General features: G+C 40.2%; 1 protein-coding gene across 4 annotated transcripts in view; it reads left to right on the plus strand.

Moving 5' to 3' along the window:
* The first annotated feature begins 3,378 nt into the window (after positions 1–3,378).
* The window catches only part of mctp1a (multiple C2 domains, transmembrane 1a), a 139,120-nt gene continuing 124,604 nt past the window's right edge, over positions 3,379–17,894 (plus strand). For all 4 annotated transcript variants that reach the window (XM_034212706.1, XM_034212708.1, XM_034212707.1 and 1 more), the window contains exon 1: positions 3,379–4,311. In XM_034212706.1, coding sequence (XP_034068597.1) covers positions 3,778–4,311 — 534 coding nt within the window. In that variant the 5' untranslated portion in view covers positions 3,379–3,777. The remainder of the gene's footprint in view (positions 4,312–17,894) is intronic.

Genomic DNA, 17,894 nt, shown 5'->3' on the forward strand with positions numbered 1-17,894 from the left:
GAAACCCCATATTATTGATATCTGTACAGGGAGACATGTCGTAAATCATGACAAATTAACATTTTCTAGCACTGGAGGCAAGGGAATCCTTTTACAGTATGATTCAATTAAGCATTCATCCACCCAGAATAATAATGGAGAGAGATGTGCTGGTTCTCAGACCCTCTGGTCTTCCTCATAACACATCTATCACTGACTTCATGTCCCTGTGAGTGCTCTGTCACCCTGTCTGATGCTATTGTGGATTAAGGATGAATTGATCAATGTGATTCACAGCTGTGTTAGAAAGGTCGCAGATGGATCTCCAACATACCTCCATCCAATCATTGAAGGGAAAAATAAGTATCTACCTCTGGACACAGACTGGTTTTAGAACACATGGACTAAGAAAGGTGAAGAATAAGGTACTAGAACATTTGTAATATAGAAATATTCAATTGAGGAAGTAAAAAGGAAAAAGTTACTTGCCGGGGTTTTGGTAGGGCTGCAACTTGTGTGACATTGTTCTTCTCTAAAAAGAATTTAAAAAACACATATTAAATATTTGGTGGTATTAACAGTACACTTTTCATTACATTGTGTTTCACATCTGCTGTCAACCTACTGCAGGGTTAAATGTGTCACAATTGTTCCAAAAATAAACAGAATAATAGCAGGCAACATACACAACTTGCTTTGACTACTTTTTTGTGCAGAGAACAAAATCACAGAAGATCAAAGTTTATCACCATTGCATTCATTTATTAAAGAAACATTCAAAGTTTGGACTTTTGGAATTTGCAGGGTAGCTACCCTTTTTCCTTGAATTAAAATCAACATTTGAAAGTCCTATCTGGGCATACTTCAACCAAAATAATGCAAAATGTTCCCATTTAAAACATCAAAACATCAACCAGTTCTTACATATTCAGTAATACTCACAATACTCACCTGTGCTTTTTTCTTCAGCCGGCTCTTGATTTGTTTGTGTTGTGTCTTGGTAACTGTGGTCTCCATGAGTGAGGTGTGCCTGCCAGTGCGTTGTTCAACATAGCAATGAGTGATGCTGATATTTGAACTCACAAAATAATTATATTCATCATCTCTCTCACTCCCACTGCCTTTCTGCTCGTGGCATTTCCCCTGTCCTGTGCACGAGCATGAGTAAACTCTCTACTGACTCATCTTTTAACTCAGAAAACGAGAACATTTATTTAAATTGAGTAAGTCATGTGTGCACATCACTTTTACGGAAGCTTAATCAGAAATGTATCAAGGTGCCTGTTTATCTTTTTGACCTGGATGGTTTATTACTTTATAGATATCAAAATCTAAAGTCCTGTTGGTGTTATGATCACCATCAGTTCCTCACTTAATTAGTATCACTGTTTACTCAATTATGATAAGCTGCTAAACTAATAGGTAACGGTTGGAATTTGGTGTCTAACTTGAATTGGCATCCTGGAGTTCTCCTAATCATGATATTCTTCATTAATCGTTTTCAGTTTCAGTACTTAAGAGTCTATTGTGTTTGTTAATGAAATACTACAATCTAGCCCTCATTGAGTGTTCCTTTCCATTTGGCTGACTGTGGCTAATAACAGATTACAAATGTAAATGTGCATAATAGCATTAGATTCAAATTCAAACAAATGTCTGTGCTAAATTAATTCAATTCACATCAAAACAAAAACGTTTTGCCAACAGTACTTAATCTATCCTGCTGTACATGGCTGATTTAAGCCAAAAGCTCTCCTAAAGTTTTTTGAGTATAAACTTTGAATAACTTAATTGCCTGCAGTAAGAGGTCATGACAGCTCCAATTACTCTTGCTGAGGCTGTAAGGAAGAAAATGTAATTATTCGAACTGGGAACTGGGAGTATTATAAGGAAAAAATAGCTAAATCAGCTCTTCATCCGGTCTGTCTGGTGTTTTATTGCACACAATATAATTACATATTTATTGTACATTGAGATTTACTCTCAATCCGAGAGGCAACACAGTGAAAATGGCCTTATCATGTTTTATATACACAAAACCTGAACTATTTATCATACAATGTGACTCAAGCTGTACTGTGCCACTGCATTACAGTTAATGCAAATGCAGACAGTGTACAGGATTCAGAATTTTTAACGGCCGCAGATACTGCAGATTCGTCTCTTATCAACCGGTCCAGGCTTATTAAGAGGAAAGGCCTGCTTAATGCAGACTCATCAGTTCTCCAGAAAGCCGATGACAGGCATTGTTTGGCTCACATTCTCCCATCTCCATCTACTTAACTGAGAGAGGGCCTCAGGGCAATCCACTGTGTGCCGCCAGTGCCCTCCTGGTTGTAATTCAAGTGTTTCATTTTGCAGGAAGGAGGGAGGATCCCAGGCCTCAACAAAAGTCTTTATTGGATTCTCATCCAAGGTTTGATAAATAACCCGATTACTCAAACACATGACTATTTGTCAAGTATGATGTACTCTGGTCATTGCTGCTATAAATCATCACACAACATTGCAAGCTGATTATCCTTTTCTAATTATTAGAGGGTCGAAGCCAAGTGCTTGCAACAGAAAGCATTATTAGCACCAATCACACCTCCATCGTTACTTCTACAAGTGATACCAGGGTCATATTAGTGTGTGACGTCACATGAATAAATGACCATGCAAGCAGCTACTCTCACTTACTCTCTTTTATATTCCTTTATCCCTTATTCCTAAGTATGTATGCTGCGTGTATTTTGTTGTCTTATGTTGTGATGTTTTGTTTTTGTTTTGATGGCACCCTTGAAAGGTATACGCATTTATCTCATTGTACATGTATAATGACATTAAACTATTCTATTCTATTCTATTTTACATCAGCCCTGTTTGCAAATAAAAGGTCATTCTCTGACCTTCTTCGTACTGTGTACATGTGTAATTACTAGTAATTATTGTCTCTGTTTGCTTGTTTAAGTGAAAGTGGGAACAATATTAACCAGGGGCAAAGAAGAGTCCTGCATTGAAACAATGGCCAGAGGGTAAAACGTAATGAGTTATTACAGCGCAGCAGCACAGCATCTAAAAGGAGAAGAGGCTGTTCAGTGCTGCGTGCTCACTGCTGCATGTGGGTGATAACGTTCACAGTGCAAGAACATCCACACAGTACACGTCTTTCAAACCTCTGAGGTTTCACTGGACTCTCTGTCTGCTCCGGCTTTACCAAGGTCAATGCTTTGGAGGAATAATCTGGTGGCTGAAAATCACCATGCACTAACAAAAAAGAGATACACTGGGATGGGGTGACAACAGAGTATTATAAACATCTCCACGAGGCATTGTGGGGTTGTGTTATGCAATCACCAGCACACATATTATCCAGTGACACGGTTGGCCAGAAGGAGGCGTGGTGCAGTCTTCATTTGAATAGCACAATTAATGTGGAAGTTTGACTTAACCCTTGTAAAGTACAGTGGACCGGTAATCAACAACCACCCGGAGCCTCACCAAGCATTATATATTTTTGAAGAAGTCACTGCATGTGCTCCAACTTCACAGCTTAGAATCTTCAATAGATGGGGCTATTACTTCCAGTCTATCCAACGTGCTGCACCGTGCAAGGCATCCAATTTACGGGCTGCATGCATCGGCATTTTACAAGGCTTGGAAGACTAACACCCCCTCCATTATCACATTGTGCGTATCCTTCTTGGCGCTCTAAACCTAATCATCAGTGGAAGTGCTCCCGCACGGCAGCAGCCCAACTGTGACATCCTTCCACTGTTCAGTGTGCTCAGGCTGGCTGGCTGCTGCACAAGCACCATGGAGAAGAAATCACCTAAGCATGAGAGCAGCGGCAAAGGACAGGAGTCTCTATCCTACCAGAGGAGGATGTGGAAGAATTTCCAGGAGAAAACCAAGCCTTGGCTCAGTCCTAAACTGGGATCTGAGCGTCGGAGTTCCGGGGGCGCGGAGGGCAGCAAAAAGGAATCGGGGTTATGGATGTTTAAGAGGAAAAAGAAACAGTTGGACCGGGTGTTCTCGTCGTCTCAGCCGAATCTGTGTTCCACTCCTCCAGCGTCTTTTGAAGGAGAAGTGAAGTCCCATGGAAGCGACCAGGTCCCCGCCACCAGCAGCGAAGGGCAGCCTCTGCATCCTCTTGGCGCAGCTTCTGGAGCCACGGGGAGCAAACCCGAGCTGACTGCGCATGGAAGCCCCAAACTCGCCATATCCCAGCTGATCACGTACCAGCAGAAGAGCTCCTCTCTCGGCTCGGCGTGCTTCGAGAAACTCGTGGTGGACCCGGCCGTGGTGGTGGGAGAGGAGGATCAGCTGCGTAAAAACGCAAGTGATTCTGTGAGTATAAAATCACGCATATTGTGGATTATGTTTCTATCAAGTAAGGCTATTTCCAAAAATCAATATATTTAAGGAGGCGGGCATTGACCAGGAAATCAAATAACGGAGACAAGCTTGTATCATGTGATGCGCTCAGTCCACTGCTTTCTTAACTCTGTCCTATAGCTCGTATGGGCCATGCCTACAGCCAATGCCAGTGTATGTGATCATCACCTACAACAATCTTATTTCACGAGTTGCTTGGTTTTTTCCTCATGTAACCAACACATTCACCCACTGCAGACATCCTGGCTGTGTAAAGGATTATTTCAATTATAGACTCACTGATAAGATATACTCAGGCTACAGTCTCTGATGGCAGCCTCCTTTTGCCTGCTCACATCATTACCCCCCCCCCCCCCCACTATAGGGATTGTGTGCCCTAGCTTCTCAGTCCATCTGTCACAGTATCCTTGCCAGTAGACAGTGGCTGCAACAGGCCAATGAGAGCTCAAAGGTTCATCATGGATTTCCTTTTCATGAAAAGTGGCCTGTTGGGAGGTGGTTATAAGCGACGCCACCAGCATTGTTGGAGATTGATGGCAAGTATATTCCCACACTGCTAGCCATGCTGAGTCAGAGAGCCCTAGAAGAAACACGAACAAAAGGATATCAGCAAGAGGATAGTTAAGGCTACTATCACATAAATGACGAACAGCCCACAAGGTCTGCGAAATATATTTTAAATAAAATAATATGGTAAACAAAATACCTAATGCAAATAATAAATAAGTGTCATGTCTGGAACCATGCCTTATCCCCTGATATGAATCCAATGCACTATTCATTCAGGGCTTGTCAGTTCAGATTGGCTGTTATGATATTTGACACAACTGTCAAAAGGAATAATATTGAAGATATGTGTGCACATTAAGTGCATTTTGTATCACTGGCAGCAGTTATTGCAAAGCTTTTCATCACAGCACTCTTGAAGTGTTTCAGGTCTGCTTTTCTGAGCATCATCCAGATTGCTGTCTAAAAGTGATTTAGCATATGAACACTTCTCCCCACTGAAGTTATGGCCATAGATCTGAGTCTATATTAATCTATATGAGAAGTGCAATGCACTCAGTTGAAGAGGTAAAAGAGAGCAACTATTAATGAGGACTTAATTTCAACGGATCTTGCAGTTTCATCACAGCACTTACCAGGTCAGTTACATAATACACAGGGATCTCACTTCGCCAAATAAAGTCTTAGCATTCAGTGTGACCTAGTAGGTTTTTTCTGTTGTTGCCGTGTTTATTCAAGCATCTGTTGTTCATTTGTTGGATTCTTTCACATATGAGGAGAGCCGTGGTAAACACGAAGTGACGGCATCATCTTCTCAAGTTTCACTACAGTCAGTGATAATAATTTGTTGTTAGCTTGACTGAATATGTGCAATCACATATCTAAGAAATACTGTATGATTTTAGTCTATTATGTAAGGATGTAAGAAAGAAGAAATGGAATGAGATGTAATGAGGGGATGAGATGAGGTCAACTGAGATTAGATGAGAGATGAAGATGATTTGATGTGTGATAGAAGAAGATGAGACAAACAGAAGTAAAGAGAGAGGAGATTACAACAGAAGAGGTTAGACCGAGATAAGACATGCTTTATTAAATTACTTGGGGGGAAATCAAGTGTTATAGGACAAAAATGTCACTGAAATGAACACTCAACATCACAATACAGGCTGGTAATTGAGCTAAAAAGGTCTACAGATGCATCTGCATTTTGTGCATGCTTATTGACTGCAATATTATTGACAATGCATTTATATGCTGCCTTAACACTTTCCTTGCCCATCAAGGATTATAACTCAAAGTTACACACTTCTACAGTCATCCACAAATCCAGTTTAGGTGAGTGTATACAACTTTTCATTACCAAAATGAGAGCATAAAACTCCTAGCCACAATTTCATTAATTTAAATAGGATATATTGGGCATAACACTGTGTCTCAGCTTGATTTGAAAAGCTAATGATGGGAGGGATTAATGCCAAGTTCAGGAAGTCATTTAATAATTGACTCCAAAGAAAAAAAACAAAGTAAGCACATTTAACTTTTGCTTGCAAAATAGAAATGTATAATCAATCAATCAATCAATGTTTATTTATATAGCCCAATATCACAAATGTTACATTTGTCTCAGTGGTCTTCACAGTGTGTACAGAATATCAGTATGACAATACGACATCCTCTGTCCTTAGACCCTCACATCGTACAAGGAAAAACTTCCAAAGAAACCCCACAGTTTAAAGGGGAAAATGGGAGAAACCTCAGGGAGAGCAACAGAGGAGGGATCCCTCTCCCAGGACGGACAGACGTGCAATAGATGCCGTGTGTAAATTGAAAAGATAATACATTTACAACATAGGTAGTCCAAATGGTTGGAAATGCATGTGTGTATAATAGGAAGATGAATCCACGAGGATGTCAGCAATTTTGTGGGAGCCAGTAGTATGGTGAGAGTCTGGCAGGACCGCAGAGACAGGTTCAGCCACGACCCGAAGTCCAGGACTCAGATCCAGTGCTCAGGATAGAGGATCCAGGACACACGACCACAGCAACAGGATTAGCCTCGACTCAGGATCCCGGCGTATATATGGACACAAAAAAGAGATTTTGGGGAAACTGGGTTAATCGGAACATGAGAGTACACAGGTACAAACAGCCAGAAAGACGGAGTAAGGTGCCCCCCCCAACAGTCCAAGCCTATAGCAGCCAAACTAACGTGTCTACATACATGCACTCCCTTGGGATAGGTTGAGGGAAAAGGGTAGCAAGTAAGAAGTAGGAAACAAAGGTGGAGAGGCACACGCAGGGAGAGAGGTCCCCATTGGAACCTGAATTTGTCAGAGGTAGGAGTGGGTCAGTGACTATGTTCCACACTCCCCGGCCGGGCTAGGCGTTCTCTGCAACCTGTTACCCTCTAATAAACCTTGAGAGGTCATAGAGAGGAAAGGTTTGGATAAAGTTTTAAATATAAGATTTAAGTTTTTAGGATTTAAGTGAAGGAGTAAGAACTAAAATGTATAGGTGAAGAGGCACAACGTATCTACGTCAATGATTAAAGATTTTATTTTATCACTATAAGCTTTATCAAAAAGGAAAGTCTTAAGCGTACTCTTAAAAACAGATAGGCTGTCTGCCGCCCGAACACAAACTGGAAGCTGATTCCACAAATGTGGAGCTTGATAAGAGCATAATTTATAAGAGTTGTCTATGTTCAGCAACATATTAAGATTGGTTAGTATATCAAATCGGAGAGCAGGGTCACACTATTTAATACGATTAGACTGAAACACACTTTGGACACCTCTTTGAGATGAGATAGTTAGCATTGTTGCTGGATTTGTCATGTTCTTCCTCATTATGTCGCTATAATTTAACATCTCATAATTTATAGGAACTTTCTATTCTAAGTCTATTACAGATATATTGGATCTACAGAGGTTTCAATACAATGCATGTTAGCCCTTAAGCAAAGTAGGTCATTACCTAATTCAAAATTCTTCACTCATTCTATGCTGTCAAATCTACTACCTTTACTAAATGAATACAGTAGACTAATTTATATTGACGAAATAGATTAAGTTTAGCGTTTGTGTCAGTTAAGCTCCATTTTCCAATTGAACAGTCTTCTGGTCTTCCCTATTGTAGTTCAATCAGGAGAGACGTGATGTATGGAATACATATTTATTATCGGTCACATTATATAATTGAAACATAATGACAGTTTATAACAAGTGAATGAAATGGTGTTTTGGCGATTAGGCCCAGGTTTTGTAGGATATAAATCGGGAAGGGAAGAACCGTTTCCGATGAACCCCCCTGGGTCTAGACACTGGTGGTGGTGATAAGTGGTTAGGTCCGGTTGGAAGGGAGAAGGTTAAGCTTGGTCCTGAGTTGAAAGCAGGAGGCGAAGGGGTGGAGGAGGGTTGCATGTTGACACCTGGAAGACAGCTGATAGGAAAGGGGAGAGCATATATAGAGGGATTAACAGGTGCGATGATTAGGCTTGTAAATGGAGGGGAGTGATAGGTTAGCTGAGGAGTGGCGCTCCCTCTCATTTAGATGCAGGGAGCGAGTATTGCCATGACGTGCAATACGGAGTGATAGGTCTTCCTGTCTGAACTTGCGCTAAGCTTCATTTGTCTCGCTGACCTTAAGTTCAGGTAGAGCTGCCCTTCTATCATTACTCACCTTGAAGCCTTTCATGAACACCATTACTTCGATATAGGCATAGATACTTAACTCTGCCCTGAGCTTTTAACAATACAAAACAAAAAGTAGGCCAATAATACAACAACATTCAAGACATAATTCCTGACATCATTAACAACATCACCCATATCATCAACAATTTCCAACATCATCAACAATCTCATCCACTTTCATTATCAAACTCAGCCAAGTATGAGTGCACTAGACACCCACCAGTACAAAATATGAGATCAAATTAAATTAGGGTTCACAGCTCACACGGGTACATGGTCATTAGTAGATGGCCCTTCAATCTCTTCTTGAAAGAGGCTCTGGACTCTATTTCAGTAAGGTAGTTTGGCAATGAGTTCCATTCCTTTATAGCTCTATAAGACACAGAAGATTTCAGAAGATATGTCCTGGGTTTAGGTGCCAGTAGATGGCCTGATGTAGCTTGTCTAGTCTTATGGTCATGCTCATCTCTTGTGTAAACTATTTGATCATAAAAATACAGTGGTCTTTTGCTAAATTGGACATTTTTTACAAAAGTGATAACACGAGATTGCAGACGTTTCTCAACCGGAAGCCAGGATAGGTTTCTATGCATAACTCCAATATGAGTGCGCTTAAACCAACCGTATACGAATTTATGATACTAACGTTACCGCACCGGAAATACAAGGGTCCACAAAGCGAGGGAATTTAGCGTACTAGCGGGTTCAATGCGGTTCAATAGTGAACAAAGTTGTATCTATTTGTTAGCGACTAAATGTGATCATTACGTTACCGTGAACCCGTCCTTCTTTCCCACTGGACCCTGCGTTTGTCCGGACCTGTTGGGATATGACTGAGACCAATCCGGTCAAAACGTTACCTGTTCCTTTTATACAAAGATGGAAACAGTTTGTGAGTGCTTGCCAAGGATTAGTCGAGGCATTTGTTGCATGTTATTTAACCCAAGCATTATTTATTGTATCTTAACTTTCTGTGCGGTATCAAATGCCCAGTCTGTATTACCTTTGAAACATGGCCCGACTGATGTTCATCACCAAACACCCTGGAGCCATACTTCACACAGGGAAGGGCCCAGTTAGAGCTGCTGCCTTTTTAAAAGAGAGCCCAGGACATCCAACATGTTTTAATGGTGAGTGAAGCTTTGGCATTGTTTTTCTATCCAACACACTCTCACTCCATAATCGTCCAGGAGCTATCAGCCAGGCCTACAGTACTTGCTTTTCTTGTGCTGGTAGCCTTACACTCTTGTGTGCACTACACCCATCTTTATCGTATCCATATTTACACAGTACAGTCTATGTTTGATCAAGTGATGTGTAGTTTTCTATGGTAGGGTTTATGAATATTGGATGTAATTTGGGGTATGGCAGCAGCATCTCAGACAAGAGTAATAGCCTTATAAACTGGACATCAAGTTAAAAACATTCACAGAATTGCAGGACTCTATTACAATGCAACCTATTACATAATCAAAACAAATGCAAGTGACACAATGGTGCAACAAATAAATAAATGCATTGGATCAACCTGCTACTGAAGCTCTTGTCACCTTTCCTTATCATCTTTAATCACTTCTGTTTCCATCATATGAGATAACTTACTTTTCTTTTGCTAGTAGCCTTCTTTTCATATGAATATTCAATTAGTTTTTAAGTAGCCTATGCACAACATGCCTAGTGTATTTTCAGATATTTTAGCAAAAACAAGAGTCTTTTTGAACAAGTAAGTTTGTATTTTGTGCTGTAACTGGGGTTGAGCTTGCTTGCAGTTCTTCTCAGTCTTCATCCCTCTCAATTTCTTCTGCTCAGCTCATATGGAGTACTATAAAATATTTAACACTTACAAGCCAGGGAAGTAGGTTTTTGTGTCACTGAGACGATACGTTCACAGTCTAATGCTAAATATATCAGATGTAAAATATGTCTTCTGGATAATTAATACATTAAATTGTTTCACAGACAGGGTGATAATGTTTTGTGCATGTACAATAGAGTATATGGCAAATACACCTGTTTTTAGAAGAACATGGCTTTGATACATGCTTTATCCTTTATCTAACCGAGTTGCGTTTTGAAATACTGCAACTGAATAAATACTAGTTATAAGGCATGCATTTGGATATCTTTGAGGCTATGGGAAGGTTCACTCAACAATCAAAAAACATCGAAACATTTTCTAGTGCCTATAACACTGTGTATATTTATACAATATAATTACTGGAACATTTAATCAATATAACTTTAACATTCATTTAAACTAACATCTCAAATCACAGTGAAGTTAATCTATGCAAGACTTGCTGCCCAAAATCATTTTTTTTGCACTATGGGAAAACTAGTGAAAATCTGAGCTTCATTTAAGCTCAGTTGGAAGCATATTCCAGTTTGATGGCCATAAAGGAGAAAGCAGATTGCATAGTGTGCTTCAATGTTTGCTGACGAAATTCAACACCACCTTGTTAGATTTTTGCTGTCAAGACCAGGCTCTTTTGATAATGCAGCGACACGTATATCAGAAAATGAGCAATGTTTGGATGTCCTGTAGGATCACGTGTCTCACTTGTGGCTGTTCGGAAACCGCCTGTGTCCTCGTTTTGAAGTGTCCTGATGTCAGCTCAAATTTGGATTTATTACAGCCAGGGGACCATCGATTGTAACACGTATGCACTGACAAGCACATGATTGATGCTGCCCTCGAAGCTGTCTGGCATCGCGAACATTCTCACAAAAGTATATGACTGACACCATTTGGGGATGTTGATGGGATTTTGCTCTCACTTTGTGATTAAGTGTCTTGTAGTGCCTCCCACACATCTGAGTTCCCTCTTTCACTGCCATTACAATCTGTGAACAACCTATGATAGAGTGTTCGAGTGGTTTTATCTGTAGACAAGTGTAATAGTGAGCAGTAAATGCTGATTTAATTTAAGTTTAAGGAGATACCGAGGTGTCGCTGTTGATACAGTGTTTCCTATGAGCCAGGAAGCCGAGGTATATGCTTGGTCTTTGTCTTCACAAGACTTGTCAGCATTTGAGGAGGTGCTAGTTTGGTGCATCAAAAAACGTATGGCTATGCTGAGTATCTATCTGTTAGCCCTGCTATGAACTAGTGACCTGCTAGCACAAAAGAAGAAACAAGCAGTTCAAAAGGAAACTCCACTCCACTATTATTTTCAAAATGTAAAAATGAAATTCTCTCTAGAACATGCTTATAGTTTTATTATATGCTTAATGATTGTCTTCCAAGTTCCTGTTTTGTCTGAAAAACAACACGGCCAATCACTTTCTAATGATATCAAATACAGGGAAGTTGCAGATCCTCACACTGACTATTACAGTGAATAGTTTTTAACTGTCTGCTAAACCTTTCAGAACTAAGTTCAATAGCCTGATGAACTCTCACCTGATCAGCAGAAACCTTATACTCTAAACCACCAACCTGTTTTTGCAAGTCATTGCCCTCGGCTCCAAGAAACTATGAATCCCCTTTTCCTTCCTTTCATCACTCATCAGAAGAGTGTGTCTTTAAATGATAACCTTACCTGCATTGTCTCTAACTCCCTGGTCTATATCCCATTCCCATTTTATGATCCATGGCTTCCCTGATAGGACACTTTTCCTTTTTACAATAGCTTTCGGAGGACAAATCCAAAAGACATCCCTGCCTGTGAGGAACAGCCTGTGAATTGCAAGATGGGAACTCTGCAGTGTGACACTGTGTTACCCTGGAGCGTTGTTCTCAGCAATCTCAGCCAATCCAATTGCAGTAGTATACACATTCACAAGCACATAAACAAATAATGTTTACACAGACATGCACACCCACACACTGCACTTGTCTGAGCCTCTGAGTGTCATTGTAAACAAGGTTAAGGAAGACAGTGTAGACTGCTGAATGACTGGGGTAGTGTCAATGCCCCTTTTATGAATAGCAGCATTACACAAAGAGAGAAAAATATATTGATGTGTTTCCTCTTACACTGAAGGAGGATAAAGCTCCTCCTCTTCATGCTTAATGCAGCATCATGCAATGATCAAGCAGGCACATATACATTAAGAAACGCAGACAGCGATGGCAGACATGATTTTCAGTCAGAGTAATGAGAGCAGGTAGAGAGGGATCAACCTTTAAATCTATAGATGGAGCCAGGGACTTGGCTTTTTTTACTCTTAATGCTGCCCTCCCACATAGATTAATCATCACTTATTCCAGCCTGATCAAAGTGGTGGGTCAGTCGGCGTAGGAGCCTTTGTGTGGGTCTGTTTGTGTGTGTATGTTAAGAGAGGAGGGTCAAATTACACTTAGCAGTCATCAAAGGCCTGCTATGATATGTGTTGATCCTCTAGAAACAGACAGTTGTTATTGTTTGAATGAAGGGATACGCTGACTGACAATGTTCTTGTTTAAGAGCCCAAACAAAGCTTTTGTATCTGCTATTTATTGTGTCGCTCTCAAACTCAAACCCTGACACTCTTGAAATGTAACAACCTACCAATTGAGCTATGACAGCTTTTATAAGTGGGTTGAGTGTAAATGAGGAAAAAAAGGATAAAACCCAGGCAGACGGACAGCAAACAGACAACAATTATATGGCACAGGTGGGCTGTGGTCATTCTTCCCGGACAAAACAACACTGTAACCAAAGGCTGTTTGTGTATTTATTTGCTGCTCCTCATGCTAATCACACCTAGGTCATTTGCAACTCAATATAGACCCCACTTCCTCAGTGGTGAGTGGATATTGAATATGTGCAAATTAGCTTTCCTGCAGCATGGATCAAGCTGTCCCAATAGTCTCTGAGTCATAGGCTTGATATGGAACATGGCTGTGCATTTGATGTACTGCATAATAAGACTTGGACAGTGTGCCTCCTATTATTCCAGTTAAAGACGTGGGCTGTTGAGTTTCCTGTGCAATGTATGATACACCTTTTTAAATACACACACGCATATGAATATCCTTCCATATATAATCATTTTGTTATATATAAATGTGACTAATTCTATTTAAAAACCCACTCGACATTTAAATGAGCTGATTTACCTATTGTCACGTTGATACCTCATGAGTTTCATGTTTAGCCTATTTGGGACACATCTACCCAACTCAAACCGTTACAAAACAAAATAGCCTGACAGTGGTTTACATCTCTGAAATGATGATGAGATGTTTTTCCCCCTAAAAATTAAATGTTGTTACCCAATCCAATCCAACTTTATTTATAAAGCACTTTAAAACCTCCAGACCAAAGTGCCTGTACAGAGAGATACGTAACATATAAAATCACACAGCTCAGCTCACAAAACATAAAAATAAGTATAAAATCACATAAAAGATACGAACACAAAACAAACCAGAATAAACGTAACAATTACAAAATAAAAATAAAAACAGCCATATAGTAAAAACAATAGACTACTGAAATCAAATAAAAGCAACAATCTACTTGGTTTCGAATGCTAAGGAGAAGAGGTGGGTTTTAAGACGGGATTTAAAAACAGACAGTGTGGGAGCCTGTCTGATTAGCAAGGGCAGGTCGTTCCACAGTTTAGTTATCTCCTGTGTTACATAATAAATACAGTAACGTAGGGAAGACCTGGCATTTCCTTACTGCATTTACCATGGTGGAGGTGAAAAGCAAGTTTAATTTGAGCATTGTCCTAAACCATACATTTGAATTAATTGAAACAATCGGTTAATCCCTCAGCTCTGACTGATTATAGAATGATCTTCTCTGGAGCACACAAATACGGCAGTGCAATTGCACTTGTATCGCTGTTACATATAAACAAATGTAGGTCTAAAATACTTGAATATGTCTTAACACAGAACTCTTGCCCTCTTGTTAGCAGATCACAATTGTACATTTTGACAATCCTTTAAAACTCCAGGGAACATCGGAGTGTGTCCGTGGGGGATTCTAGCAAGTCATTGTAATCCGTTGAACAGCACTATATTGATCCAGAGAGAGACAACAGGGAGAGGCTGAACCAGGCTTGTTGATGGAGGAGAGGTAGAGTGGCGTGTGAGTTGGGGAAATACAATGGGAAGTAATTTCTTTAGTTCCTCATCCAATGTTTTTTTATTAGATTCCTCTTCACTAAAGCCCAGTAATCAGCGATTCATGTACAGAAAGTGGACGTGAACATATTTAAGACTGATTGACTTAGAGGGTGTTTCTCAATGTCAAAGAGGGATGCTCCAGAGCCACTATTTCAAGGATACTTCGTTATCGAGTCCCGCCGAAGGACTGTATGTCCAGGCTCCTTGGAATTCTACCGAGCCCGGCGTCCTTCGTAGCGAGAAATTACGAAGCTGCACATGTGTATCCTCCGCGGTCTTAAAATCCCCACAATACTTTGCGCACGGACCAATTTCCAAATCTTTGGCGGAAATAGCGCTCAATTTAAGGCGGGGCCTCGCATATGACGCACACCTGCACACCTGTTAGCCTGTTCCACCATTCTTCGTTTTCTGAGGCTAGGAAGGATTCTTGCCTCGCTTCTGAAGCAAGTGACTCGGAAGACATGTCCAACCAAGGAAGCGTCCTCGACATTGAGAAACACCCAGAGAGCAACTTTCCTTCCTGCCAATTATCACTGCAGTGCCACTAGCTGTAAAAAATGCCCCCTAGAATGTTCCAAATACAATTGTGCACCATAAGATGAGGCTGTACTTATTTCAGTTTCCGAGGAGTTTCTTTCAATAATAATGTACTTCTTGGTGTTTTTATGGTTGTGTGGTGGATGGGACAAAGGGACAGCATTGCTTGAATTTATTTTCTTGACCTCTCTTTGATTTTAGATTTAGATTAGATTTTCTTCACATATGAGAGGTTGAATATGAGGTGACTCAAAGTTGGGTTTGTGTGTCGATTTATACTTGTGGCTTATGGATTGCTTTACCTTTTTGTGCATCAGTTTGTGTCTGGATGTGTTGGGTTTCTTGTTCAATAGACTGTAAGACATCCTTACTTTCCCCACTAAGCAGAGCTTATTGTTGCTCATGTATAGTGAATAGGTCAGGGTCAAACAAATACCCTGATTATTAATGTAACAAAATATTGCATGCTGCTATGATAAAAGTAATAGTATTTTTGTTTGTTTTTTTAACTTGGATAACAGACATTATCCAGTTAATATCACTGAAATACGATCAACAATGAGAGTTGCTAACTTCCAGCCCATCCTGTTGTTCTTTTACCTCGGACATTAAACATTGAGGTCATACACAACAGTTAAGACAATGTGGCAAATTCAATCTTCTCACAAAGGTGATGAAAGACATTCAGGCTGACTCCGGGTCGCTTTTAGATAATTTGCCTGCTAGCTTGTGTGAACGTGGAGCAGGCAGACAGCCTGCAGACATGCTGCTGTCCTGATACATTGGTGTGGAAGGATGCACCTCATAATTGCGAGGTTTGTTTTGTTCCCTGCTTGTCGGATGTAATGAACATAACAGTGGTTGCAGACACTGAAAGAGTGCTGTTCTGTGACATAATTGTACCTGAATGATAACGTATCGTAATGTGTACGATACAGATAGTCGCATACATCTTTTGAACATGTCTTACATTGCTGTGATTTTAACATTATTTTTTATTGGTTGGTGTCATTTCACATCATAGAGAGGAAGTGTGTGTGTGTGTGGCATTGATGGTGCACACATCACCATCATTTCAGGTCAGTGCTCACTGCTCAGTGATACAGCCAGCTAATTTCCCTTAAATCAGTCTGTGGGAAGTTTCAAAGGACAGAGAGGTTGAGGAAATACTTCACAGACATTGGAACAGCTGACAATTATTCAGCCACGTATGGTTCAGACCAAACAATTGTACTTAATTATGGATTAATATTGTATTTTGTAGCTAGCCTGTTACAGTGTAGTGTGTCTTTAAGGCTTTAAAGTCTTCTGTAAAGTATCTGTCTTTTCACTCCGTCATGACCTTAAAAGTTGACTTTTAGAGTTGACTATGGTAGACAACTGAGATTAAACTCAGTTGAAGCTGTATTTTCATTTGTTATGTGTTTTGCTTTCCGTCTGCCTATATTGTTTTATAGGTCTTTTTAATTTAAGGCATTAGATGAAGTAAGTCCGTCCCTTAACGCCAATAATCTTTTTTTATGGTTGTCTCTGTGAAGCTTTCATCTTCACCGGTGGTTTAACTCAGGGCTCTGACTGTGTGAGAGCAATCTGGCAAATGATTATCGAATTAGCAAAGTGTTATCCACAGCAGCGGAAATAGCAGACATCAACACCTATATCCAGTATTTATCCGCTTTCATTTTGCCTCTACATGCAGCCTGGGGATCAGCTGATGGTCAACTCAGTCTGAATCTGACAGAATTACATCAGTGTTTATCTTACTATAGAAAGGGCCTGCATCACCGTGAACTCCTTTTTAGCACTGCTGAACTTGATGCTGAATTAGTCTGGAGCTTGAAAGGTATTTAGTGCCACCTGCTGGTGCTGATGTGGATTTCTGGAGAGAAGACAGGAGACTGCTTGGCAGGGACTGATTATAGAGGCTGCTGGCTGGCTGGATGAATGTGATGCTTAACCTCCATTAATATCAAACCAAGGCCACTTTCTGCACTCTCTTGAGATGAAGAGGCATTTGTAAAATAGCTTTAAGAAAGTTAAAGATATTGGACATCAATCATGCATATAAATCATATTCTCTTTATGGAGGTGAGGTAAGGTAATTTGAATGAATATAAAAAGCATGACTGCACTTTTCTCTCCCTGATACATAGTTTAACTTCAGCTTTGTAGTTTGTTTTTCAAAGGAGTTTGCAGTCCGAAGTAAACAAAGTTCCACCTTTCTGTGTTTGTGTGTGTGTCCGTGTGTGTGTGTGTGTGTCCGTGTGTGTGTCTGTGCGTGTGTAAGTGTGTGTGGGCACGTGCACACATTTAACAAAATGTTATCTTTGAGGCATCAGTTTTAGTGTTATTTGACCGTTTTATGTTACAAATAAACTACGCTATGTTTCATGTTATCTACACATTCTTGCTGCAGTGACCACCTTATATCTCATGTACATTTAACTACAATTTGTTATGTACAAGTTTCATTGCAGAGAGGGAGGTGGTGAGCACAATGAAAGATAGGATATTATTATAGTTTTTTTCTTAAGTCATAATGCTGTGAATGTTCATTTGCGTTTTATTGTATGTACAATTCAAGGTTGCATACGATATAAGTGACTGCTGTTATTAACACCAGTCTGAGTGTGGTGCTCTACCTAATCCCATATCTTGGACGGCTCTCTGAGTACTGCAGAAGCCAGGTGTTTTTCCTCAACTACAAAGAGCCTGTGTAATTAGCT

This window comes from Gymnodraco acuticeps, unplaced genomic scaffold (assembly GCF_902827175.1).
Source record: "Gymnodraco acuticeps unplaced genomic scaffold, fGymAcu1.1, whole genome shotgun sequence".
Lineage (NCBI taxonomy): Eukaryota > Metazoa > Chordata > Actinopteri > Perciformes > Bathydraconidae > Gymnodraco > Gymnodraco acuticeps.